Raw genomic sequence first — 12,590 nt, forward strand, 5'->3', positions numbered from 1 at the left:
TGTATTTTCCTGAAAAACGCAGAGCCATGAAGAACAAAGACAACCTAAAATTCCCATCCCCACCCCAGAGGAATGATTCAGCCATTGCCTGTAACTGACAGGCAGGGACAGCAACACACTGTTGCTTAAGAACACTCACTCTTGTAATAAAATCACCCCACTTCCATTAGCTCAAGTGGAATATTTTAGCTTCCTTCTCAGCAATTACTGAGATTACAATTCAGCCATACATGCATTCAACATCTTTTGGAGAAGAGGGTCAACTATGCAGTTTATATTACACTGCAATTCTGGTATGCTTTCAAAACCAGGAATGAAGTTATTTCATAACAGCACTCAGGCAGGAGGACAACCTGAGACAGCATGAGTTGAAGTTATCTGACCTACCACTCTCAAAAAATTAATTATTCCTGCTCCAAACTGGCATCTGCCAAGAGCTATTCTGTGCATACAGTACTTCTCCTCTTTTGCTGGGCCTTCCAAGTACCATCTGTCCCTCCTGACTGCAGGAGTCTGCCTTCTTTTGTATTAAGGCTGCATCAGCCTCTTCTGTAGCTGCAAGGGTCTACTGCTTTGTTTCCTCAAACCCTTCCTCATCTAAAGGGAGAAGAGCTGGGAGACTGTTTTCCCTTGGTCATCTCCCAGTCAAAGCAGCAAGACTTTCAGACTAAACTTCATCCGTTTTCTCCTCATGAGTAAAATGGTTTTTGATTCTCTAAAGTAATTTAGCACATTTTCCTTCTTTTCAAGCATTAACTAAACAGATTTTGGGAGAAACATGTCCCAGCCTGAACTTTTAGTAATTGTTCAGGTAACAATAATGCTTTTAGTTGTGCTGTACATACTTTTTTATTCTACTTTTGATCTTTACTTTGAGATTTTTTCTCATAGCTAATACTATAAACATCCTTTCTGTTAGCTTCATTCAAACAGGACAATATTGTGGGACATGAAAAAGAAAGAAAACAATGACTAACCAATGAACAAGTTGAGAAGGAAGAAAAAACTTGGGAGTAGTAGATTTTCAAAGGTACTTAGACACCAGAAAAGCAATCTAAAAACAAAGGCGCCCAAATCACATCAGAAATTTTTGAAACAAATTCAAGATATTGATTTTTTTGTTTTAATGCCTTTGGATTTCTATCATTTTGGTAAGATAATTTTATCCAAATCTTATTTTGGATAATAATAATAATAGTAATAATAACAATAACAATAATATTGCTCTGATATCTTAAATATACAGAATCCAACAATTATTCAGTTATTTTATTAGCCATGAAAACATACAAACCAGCATTTTAATTTGAAAGACAGGTTCGTACACTAAAAAAAAATTCAAATAACTAACTCACCCATATAAAAATAAGAATATGAATAAGTCAAGATAGAGATAGCTTATTATATATACACTAAAAAAAATTCAAATAACTAACTCACCACTTTCCCATATAAAAATAAGAATATGAATAAGTCAAGATAGAGATAGCTTATTATATATTTGCTTATCCATAATCTTGTGTTTAATGACAGCATATTCTATTTAGCACAAAGGTGATTATTTTAAGATAAGAATGCTGATCCATAAAAGCTATCGATATAATCCTGAAAAAAATATTTGATTAATTTATCCTCATTTGATTTCAGAGTTTCTTTCCTTTCTCACTGTCTGGTTCAACAATAAATGAAAGCAGTTCAACAAACTTGTGTGTACAGGAGATACTGATCATGCAGACAAGGAAAGGATGGTAATTTTCTTAACAATGTATTTAAATGTGCAACCTTACATAATTGTATGTACTTAACAACTTTAGGAAGATTTATGAACACATCTTTGAGGCAGAAAGAATTAATTCCTAACTTAAGTGTTAGCCACAGAGCAATGAATGGTACATGATTTCAGAAATCAAACCAAGAATGAGAAAGGACTTAGATTTTTGTCATAGTTATTGTATCATCTGTCATTCTCTATCTTCTTGATGGGAAATCCTGTCTGGCATCCTTAACATTAACTGTTAGTGACAAGCAGATTTATGTTTAAGAGCAAATGTAGAAATCTTTCAGAAATCTTCACTAAATCTTTATGACAAGCATGTATTTATTACTTTAATGGTATTTATAAGAAATTGCATGCATTATCCAAATACCTTATTTTCCCACACTATCCACCCCCATTGCCTCCTCCCCAAAAAAAAACCAAAGCTGTAATACTTACTCGACTGTACAACAGCTTGAGTCTGTGCAGAAGTGCCTGATGCTATGTTAGTCAATGCCCATGCAGCTTCAAATTGTAATGAAGGACTGTAATGAAAGAATTTCATACTAGAAGTTGAAACATGATCGAAGACTATTTTATGGTTCATTTGAATATTGCTAGCTGTATCCATATTAAATACTCTACATTTAGGCAGTACCACTGGGCTAAAATTTAAAAAACTCCAACATCTAAGCCTGGACATTTCAGGGGAAAAGCTGTAAGAAAAAAGAGATCTTGCATTCTGTGACCTTATGTAAACCATCCATCACTCCAAATTAATATTAGTAACAAAAAAACCCACCCAAACAGCCAATTAAACTTGATTCTTCCAACATTACACTCCAGATCAAGTGCAAGCTGGTATACTTGGATACAAACATTTTTCTGCTACATGAGTTTACAGCCCATGGTCATTAGCACAACTGTAAGTGTCTGGATTTAGGAAGAACAGAGAATATTTACTGTTAGGTGACTGTTTCATTTCCATAGCTTTTGTGTCTTTATCAGTCATGTTTTATACATAGTTGTAAGTACCTGCTTCTTTTGAACTTTTTTGTGTATTAATTTCCAAAGCAATTTGAGGTTTTATTGGGGATGGGATTGCAAAAGAATTAAACTGGAGGTAAAAACAAATCACACCTGTCAGCAGCTACCTATAAACCCTTAAAGTTTAGGATCAAGTGTATTCAAACTCTTTTAGGTTAGTCCCTTTTTTCATTCTCTCATGCTAAGCTTTCAAGTATAACATGAACAACAGCTTTAATGATTTGTTATGCAAAGTCTTTTCAGAGTTTAACTCTGCTAAATATTATATAGCAATCACAATTAAAAGGACTGCTTAAAAAAACATTGAGTTCAATTTTGAAAGACTTATTAAACATTTACAAGAGTAAATTGTACAAAAACTAGCAGAAGACATATTGAAAAGAATTTCAAAGCACTGAACCATCTACTTCTACAGGAGACAAGCATTCATGACCCATTTTAAAATTCTTTCCTGATTTGAATGTCATTGTCAGCTGCCTTCCAAGCAACTGTTTTGTTAAACAAGCTAGGAAAAAACCCTACTCATAGTTGGTAGTTTTGCAGCCATGAAAATATACCAAAAATACCACAACATATTTTTGAAGTTCCTAGCTCTCATAGCTGCAGAAATAACATTAGAAATGGAAATACTATATTATAAATGGAAATACTATACAATAAATACATTCATGTCTGCCTGAGATCAAAGACAGGCTAAAATATTTACCTCAATTGTGTTAATCACTATCTATTCGAATCAGGGGCTCAAGATTTGTTGAATATGGCATGTTTTGTTTCTTACATGTCAATAAATGCCTGCAGCTATATGCTCAGTGTTCTCCATGTTCTTTACTGAAGTTCTTTGTTTTCCAATAAAGACTCAGAGAGCATGTTCTACCATCACAAGAGAGCAGCAGACAGCCAGAAGGAAACACACCTTGCAGTGAGAAGAATCCAGAAACTTCAGCTAGTAATCTTAATGGAAAAGACAAATGTATTCTGGAAAAAGCCCCTGTTCACAATCAGTTGTGCTCTCTGCCTTCACACAAATACACACAAGTCTGTGGCAGGTTTCTTAAAAAAAAGCTGGTAAAAGACTGAAGTATTCAAAACCAGTAAGAAATGTAGTAAGGTTATCTCCATGAGCTGGATGTGCTCAAAAATACTCTAAAAAATTACATGACATTTCAGTGGCAGAATAAATATTCCTGGAGAACCTGTGATTTATCATTAGGGAATGTGATCCACTGTGTCAGATTACATGGTGCTGGAATCCTCAGTTTTGTTTCAAATAATGATTTTTTTTTTAATGCAAGTTTCCAGCAACAGTGAAGATTTTTAAAAGAATACTTACTTATCATCCCTTTCTAGGCATTTTACCAGAATTGGTAAAATTCCAGATTTTATTAAGTCATCAATAGGTGGATTTCTGTCACTGGATAGGAGCTTCCTGTGGAATTGAAAATAAAAGTAAGTAACTTTTATAACAAAAAATGTGTATAAATTATATTTCTGTATCTTTATTTTTACCTTGCAGCTTGGACAGCACTCAGTTGGATCACTGGGTTGTCACTTGTGGCATTCTGAAAAAAAAATAATAAAAAACACAGTGAAAATTAAAAGTGCACAGAACACACCCTTCTAGTTAAAAAAAAAAAAGTTAAATGTAACATACCTGCAGTATAGCTTCTAGTGTTACATTTTGCTTGAAAAGAAAAAAAAAGTAGTTTTAGTAATTTTGCTGATAAATTATAACCTTCTTAAACATTTAATACAAGAAAACTTATTTTAACAGTGTATCAGTTCATAAATTTACTTTCAAATAACTGCAAGATGACAGAATATATTGTTTAGAGACATCACCAAAGTTTTTAAAAGAATTCCAGAATCAAGGAACTCACTGCTTTGAAGTCAGCATCAACATCAGAATCTTCTAAGCTTTCTTCTTGAGGAACATTTCTTTTTTTCAAAAGATGTTCATCTCTTTTGTTCTGTAAAGAAATGACAAAAAATAAAGCCACTTTTAATGCTTATTAGTACAGGCTGATGACAATGGACTCTTTCAACATTTAAATATAGATAAGGTTGCCTTTTTCTAAAAGCATTTGTAACTGCAAATAGAATTTGCAGTATTTTAGCTGTAATAATCTGGCAGCTTGCTAATCAGACACATCTACAACAATCCATGACATTTGAATTAATTAAAACTCACACTCTGGGGATCAGTTTTCTAACAGGCATTCACAATACTCATAGCTCTGCATGATATTAACATTTAGCCACACGTAACAGAAATTCTTTTTCAGTGTAAGATTATTTTTCAGCTAAACCTGTTTTGAAGCTCCCTGATCACATCTATTTGCATTTTCTGTGTAAAGTAGCATGCTCCATGCATCCTGGCACTTGCAGTATTTCCCACTCATGCTGTTAGCCTAATTTCTGACAAAAAACAAGACACCCTCCAGTCTTAGCTCCTTTAAGGAATTACAAAAGAATAAAATTATCTTTTCAGTGGTAAAGTACCCATTTAACATTTCATTTTAACATTCATAATTTAATGAATTTGAAGACATAAAACAGTAATTTAAAAAGAAAGAAAACAAATCACCAATTGTTTGCATGTTTTTACAAAGTTAAAATGTATTAAAAGTATTATACCAAAACTATGAAATGGTCTCTTCTAAATTTTAGACTTCATATTTTGTTTGGTATGCCTAGAGGTACAAAGACAGAAGGGGCAATGGAAGATGATGACACAGTATATATATCTGAGCACCTTCTTATGTTTGGTTTTGGATTTTTCTGTAAGTTAATTTTTGTAAGAAGATTAAATTCTTTAATGATGCAAAATGTTGAAAAAGAGTAAGAGCTAGCTCCAACATCTAGGAGAAATCTAGTATAGTAGCAAGGAAAGGCAGGCTTTTCAGTCTCCAATTATCTGATAACCACAGTATTCATTAAAGAGATTTTGTTACACCACACCGGTCTGTAATATCTAAAAAAGCCTCTAAACAGAATGATGTGTTGAAGGGTCCCAATATTTTATTTTGTTATAAAAAACAGCAATTCCAGGCCCAAAATTTCTGGGACTTGTTTACTTTTCAGACATCTTAGAAATAACTTAGAAGAAGTTTGAAATCCTCCCAATCAGTATATATATATTTTTTTCAGATAAAACAAAGCTAGAACTACAAACAAGCATAAGAATAACCCTTTAATGCAGAAGACAACATCCCACAGACTTAGCATAGTTTAATTTTAGTCAAGTGGGAAGTACAGAAACTAGATCCTCAAAGAGTGCACAAGACCACCTAGACTGGCTCCAGAGCTGTGCAGTAACAGCTGCACACATGGAGCACATCAACACAGACAAGCACCACAGGCAGTTTGTTGGCAAGTGGATCTGGAGAGAAGGAAGATGGAAAGGAGCAGGCAGCTGAACACCAAGAAAGCAGTGTTATGCAGACAAACTGCATCAGGCAGGAGCACACTGACTGATGGTTTCACCAGAAAGACCTGTAATGTATTTACCTGATTTTCCCACACCAGTCACTGAGCTGAACAAAACCCCTCATGTTCCAGTAAGCCTTCTATAGCTGCATACACAACTATCCAATCCTTTGGCACCATGAGCATACCTCTGAGAATGCCTCCTACTATCAACCTTAACCAAGACAAGTACGAGTAACAGTCCATATTCTAAGGCCAAGATATTACACTCCCTTACGAGAGAGAAAGAAACTCCACAGGATGTAACTGACCACAGAATAATGCTACAATTTCTGTGAGTGCAGACAATGTCTTCAGGCTATCAGTCATATGGTGTGATAGGTTCCAGAAAAAAATTACCTCAGGTAAAGAAAGAAAGGAGCTACAATGTTCCTGTAGCTACTCAGTGTTTGCAGGTGGTTGAGTCAAAACACAACTGTCACAACCAATACAGAAGAGTTTCCACAGCAGCCTGAGGCAGAGGTTAGTACTTACTGAGAAGTACTAGAAGTTTCTATTCTAATTAGCATTTCTTATTAAGTCAAAGAGTTCACAAAACCTTTCAGTCCTAAACAGTGTCTCTAAGGCTATTTGAAATAGTGCTGTCCATCTGCAAAAGCATCCAATCCTTGGACAGCTAAACTGCTCTCTCCAGTAATTTAACAGGCCAATCACTCTGCTACAGAAGGTAAAAGAAGATGATTTGCAGCCTGCCACGGCTTCAAAATGCTTTGACAATATTTTGACATACACTGTAGCAAACTCAAAAAGGTTTTCCCTAAATCAAAGCACCAGCCTCTTCTGCAGGCTCCTGGGGTGAAAATGAAGACCAATGAACATACCTGGATACAGTTGTCTTGTTCAAAGCCTGGAGAGAGAGCGCTTTCAAGGGTAGAAGCATCAGAGTAGAACATCTGATGAAGGGTAAAACCTTGTCACAAACAAAATGCAGCAGGTCTCCTTCTAAAGGGAAGATCCTCAACACTGCCATGTGTACTATGTACAGTAAGTATGGAAGCTCATAAACAGCTGCTGACTGCTGGTGGCAAGTATTGCCAACATTGTGGTAGAGATCCCACCACAGCAGCCTACAAAGATTTCTGTACAAACAAAAGGCATTGGTCAACATGCCAAATGAACAGATAACAGTAATGATGTGCACGAGTGCATTTTCTTGGCCAGTTTTTAAGACACATGCCCATCGTTTGCTTCATTGACAGTGGGACGGTCAAGCTACATGAACAGTAAGTCAGTCCTGCAGACCCTGGTACTTTTTTGTTTATCTTCTTAGAAGATGGCCATAGGATTAAAAGATATATATAGACTAATGCAAGTAAGTTTCAAATGTTCAAAAACACAATTTAACTGAAGACTCCTTGTGGCTAAAGGGAGCACCCTAAAAACTCTGTGCTACGCTGCACTTAGTACTAGGGGACATGGCCAATGAGATGCTCTAAGAGAACTGTGAAAGATGTCAAATACTAATTTCTACATATTTTTCAGCACTGGACATGCAGGAAAGCTCTGTGAAGAGCACCAGCTGTTGTGAGGTTCCAAGATTAAAAGGGAAAAGAAATTAACAGGAAAATCTCCGCCTGCAGGTAACAAATACCATTACAAAACGTTCCTTCAGATCAGGGGAAAGTTTAGTAGGAGCTCAGTAGCCAGTAGATGTTCTTGAGGCACAGAAGTTAATTATGTTAACTTCAAGAACATTTCAACATTAGAAACTGGAGTTCCTAATGCTAGCCAGTATTAGGTATGCTCACAGATGACAACAAGCACCTCCAATTACATTCAAGGAAAGACAGTTCAAGCCAGTGATGGAGGTAGTCAGGTTTTCTGAACACCCCTTTTAAGCTAGCACTGAGCCAAAGTCAAATTCCAAGATTCTTCTTCAGATAAAGATTTAGCTACAGATACACAGTTAGAAGACATAGGCAACTTTCCTACATTTGAGTTCTGCTAATTCACCTTTGTGACAACAGAGAGCAATCATAATGTTCCTGTTTGGTAAGTGCTCATCTGTCTCTGAAGAAGAGCAAATTGACTAAATAAGTAGATAGCCGTGTATGGCCTAAGCATGGATTGAAAAGATTGAGACCTCTTCAGTCAGGAAACAGCAAGATCTCACCCAAATGGATTCAAGCAAATCTCCAAAGAATTTCTTCATAGCCCTTTTCAACTAAGCCTCTGAAAGAATCCATTATGAATGTAATTTTCCTCTTAGGGTATTTTTTTTTAAATTAATCAGTTGAGGCAGGGTAAACAGAAATTCTTTTCCAAGAATTTGTGCTACTAACACTTGATAAGGAAGCCTCCAGAACATACTAGTAGTGCTTCAGTGTCCCTGTCATTGTAGTCATTCTTCAAACCAGTAGACTTGTATTATGTACTAAAATGTTGTTTACAGTGAACAAAAAACTATACATACACACTGAACTGGAAAAGACAGTTCACTGATCCAAGTTTTACTATCCTAAAACTAAGTATTTTGTTTTTCTTTTGGATTTTCAGACTTACTGAGAATCACAAAAAGATTTTTTTCCACCCTAGCACTCCCAGCAACATAAAAAACAGATTCCTTTCTCCAAGGAGTCTTCTACTTCATTTAGGAGCTATCACAGACATAAGCAATCTTATTTAAGAAAGATCAGAGTAGAAACAAGGACAGTATGCCAAGGAAAGAGGTAAAAAAAGACATATGACCATGACTCTTTAATCCACCGCTTATTTAGCAAATAATTGCATTGCTTTGCACCAAACTTAATTGGCAATTAGAGCTTTCATGTGCTCATGTCTAAGAGCTCCCAGGGGCAGCTGAGTTTGCCAAGAAAGCCAAAAATAAACCTTGTGAGAGATCATGGAAGCGCTTAGGATTCCAGTTAGCAGGACAGTATCCTGTGTTTCTGCTGAAGTGAGGAGTGCTAAGGCTTCCTTTGAAGGGTGACATCTAACTCAATGACCATATCATTGACCTGGCTAAGGACTACCTTTCTGTAGGCACAAAGTGGCCCAAGCCAAACTTCGTCTTCAAAGAAATCCAAGCACCCAGAATCAAAGGATGTCTCCAAGCAATGGAGTTACAGGATTCATTCAGATGTAGAACCTTAAACTGAATTCTAACCATTGCTCATCCACCATGCCCCCCTAGACTGAGACTACCAGACTAAGCCAATTAATTCCAGTATCCCTGTTACTAACAGAGCAGCCTTCAGGTTTCTGGGATGCTGAAACCAAGTGATAAACGCTTTGAATCAGACTTCAACAAGACACTGCACTGAAGAGCTTTATATTCTAAATTCTGATGCAGTCCCCACCACCTGACACTGTTATCTGTCAGGAAGGGAGATGGCTATTGTTTAAGCTCTCAGACCTGTCGCCGTACAAACAATAGAATCAGAAGCCAAGATTATCTTTCCACAAATGTAGTAGATCCATTCTCAAAATGCATAGAACACAAAGCCAATATGGAATCAGTAAAAGGGCACCTGACCATGAGGAGTGTCATCTGACTGTCTCGTGATGCCGACCCATGCCTCAACGTGGAATCTGCCAGACTACCACTACCTTTTCATGTCAGATAGCTTTGTTAATCTTTGTCAATTAAATTCCTAAACAAATAATAAGTGATTGAGAAATAAAAAACAAGGGAAAAATAGTTTCTTCCTGAATAAGAGCTGTGGTGTGAAGACAGTGAATAGAGATAATATATTCTTGAAACACAGAATGTGTTGCAAATGCACCTTGATGTCTGTAATTTCAAGAGAATAAACACCTCACACTGATGCATGCAGAAATTGTTTACTACTGTTCAAAGCCGTGATTTTTTATTTATTCCATCTTACTAAACAGAGATGTGAGCAATTTCATCAGATCCATTCATTTAATATTTATATCCACATTGATTCAAAAGATAAACCCATGATTGTGTAGTGCTTCAACTGTACACATCAAGAATACACTCAATTTGTCTCTTCTTCGAAGCCAGGTGTACACGCAGCATCTGGGTAGCTGGGATGAAGAGAAGACATCCCTTTCCTTTGAAGAGGCACCGGTGGATTACTAAGGTCATGCCAAAAATTTCCTGAATTTGGCATACTCATGCAAGAGCAGCAGTGTTATCTGTAAAGACTGAAACAATGATATTACAACTTAGCCTTTACACTGCTGGAACTTGGTAAAACATATCCCTTAACATTTCAGTCTCAATTCTGTACCACAAGCAATGGTACAGAATCTCATCTGCCACAGAGTTCCCACTGCAAACCAGCTGCCCACCAGCACCAGCTGAGTTGACACATACTAAATTTATTATTAAAGCAGATTTCTTCTGGTCTCTGCAGTGAAGATGTTTAACCAACACTCAATAACACCAATTCCTGCATTTAAGAGTGCTGCAGCTGCTGTTCACTCTTGATTTACAGTCTGACCTAGATCCAGTGCTCAGGCTTCTCCTCTAAAGGTGTAACTGATCCTTGCATGTGCAGTTTTCAGTGAGAAGTCACTGGCAGCTCATAGGCTTCCTCCTCATTTTCACTCACATATTACTGGCACATGCTAGATTCCTTCCACACAGGATAATATCTTGCCTTAAGTGTCTGACTTGCTCCCCACCACGCTTCTATAATAAACTGGCTTTGAAATTGTGACCTGTTACAAAAACAAGTTATAAGAATTAATTTAAAATTAAAACTCTCACTTTGCACTGCAAAGTTCTCCCCAGAGATTGCACTGGAATGCTTACATTCCACCTCACTTTAACAAGATGTATAAGGATATGCTGCATTAGTCAAGCCATCTTTTACTGGTTTGCTTTGCTTGCAGGCACTCGCTACCCAAGTACTATGAATGACTCTTCCCGGTACAGATTTTCACGGTTACACAGCAAGTTTTACACCAGTTCTGAACAAAGAGGGCCCCCAACACACCAGCATAAACTTCCATTGCTGATCATTTTCAAGTCATCTGGGTCAAATTAGATTTCTTTGACTAATTATTACAGTCTCAGGATGAATCTTAGAAATATTTATAGTTTATACTGTAATGAGATAGAGAAGTTTTTCTGTAAGACCTGAAAAAACAAAGTCCCTTTTTCCAAGAGAAACAGAAGGATCCCAGGAAAATACTAGCACAAGATTTTTGGTTGCTCCTACACAATCAGGTGATAAGTGCAGACAAAATTTCTCAAAACCAAGGCAAGCTAATTTCTATCAACATAGTTTCTATTTACAAACCCTTCACATTGATTTTAGCAAGGATTTTGTCTTCTCAGTTTGCAAATAATGAGAACAAGATGGAATTTGGTAGGTGTGCGCTCCTCAACAAGCACCACTCAAACTGTCAAGGATTCAACTGGCAAACTGGAGATAAGCATCAAACAGGAGACCAAAAGGAGCTTGGGCTATACTGAGAATATTCAAACCAAACACTTATCAGGTCATTAATGAAAATAATAGAAAATACAGGTTATACCAAGCTGGAGAAGCCAGGAAACATACTGGGGAACAGTATGGGGAGGCCTGGAAAAAGCAGATGCAATTCAGAAGACAGAAGTCAAATGTAAAAAAAAATAAAAATCTGCATTTATTCAACTATGCAAACAAACAACTACATTTGCTTTGTGGCAGTCTAAATGTAAAAAGCATACACAGACTGTGTGCCTGTCAACAACATAGTATAAAGAGAAGTACTGTATTGGGAACTGTTTTTCCCTATTTCATTTAAAAATCTGCAGACTGCATAATTTCAGATTTCCACACTTCCAGAAAAATACAGGTAATTCGGATCTGAGAAGCAGCAACAAGTCAAATCTAGGAAAGAGAATGTTCAAGAAAAAGGTGAAGAACTGAAAGTGTCTCAATAGGATAAAGGTAAAAGGGCAGTATGAAGTCCTCAAATACACTGAAGGTACCCAAAAGCAAATTAAAGTTTACCCTTTCTCTTTGAGGTACTGAGAAAGGTAGCTGGAAGAGTTATGAAAGATGAGGGTGTAACAAATGCTCCAATTATGCACAGTAGTAAACTAGATCTGCTCTTCCCAGCCATACTGACATTTACCCAATACAGCCAAAATCTGACCCCCAAATTAACTCCCTTTACAGCACGGAAGCAATAATTTTCAGAAAACAAGAAAAATGAACAACCTCACTCTCTAGGTACTAAAACTCTCCATTTTCCCATTCAGAGATTTGAAACATTTGAACAGCTGAGAGCTCCACTGTAATAACTGGTACAGAAACTGAATATGGATTATTTCCAAGTGATACACTGGAGTAAAGCAGTACTGTTCTGCTATACTGAGCTTCACAAATTGGAG

At 36.6% G+C, this 12,590-nt stretch overlaps 1 protein-coding gene across 2 annotated transcripts in view; it reads right to left on the bottom strand.

Moving 5' to 3' along the window:
- Nucleotides 1-12,590, bottom strand: part of KPNA3 (karyopherin subunit alpha 3) — a 47,696-nt gene that overhangs the window by 14,824 nt on the left and 20,282 nt on the right. For both annotated transcript variants that reach the window (XM_039716674.1, XM_039716675.1), the window contains exons 3-7: nucleotides 4,684-4,773; nucleotides 4,458-4,487; nucleotides 4,313-4,365; nucleotides 4,137-4,232; nucleotides 2,216-2,301 (exon numbers count right to left, since the gene is read on the bottom strand). In XM_039716674.1, coding sequence (XP_039572608.1) covers nucleotides 2,216-2,301; nucleotides 4,137-4,232; nucleotides 4,313-4,365; nucleotides 4,458-4,487; nucleotides 4,684-4,773 — 355 coding nt within the window. The remainder of the gene's footprint in view (nucleotides 1-2,215; nucleotides 2,302-4,136; nucleotides 4,233-4,312; nucleotides 4,366-4,457; nucleotides 4,488-4,683; nucleotides 4,774-12,590) is intronic.

Source organism: Passer montanus, unplaced genomic scaffold, assembly GCF_014805655.1.
Source record: "Passer montanus isolate IOZ18808 unplaced genomic scaffold, ASM1480565v1 scaffold36, whole genome shotgun sequence".
NCBI lineage: Eukaryota > Metazoa > Chordata > Aves > Passeriformes > Passeridae > Passer > Passer montanus.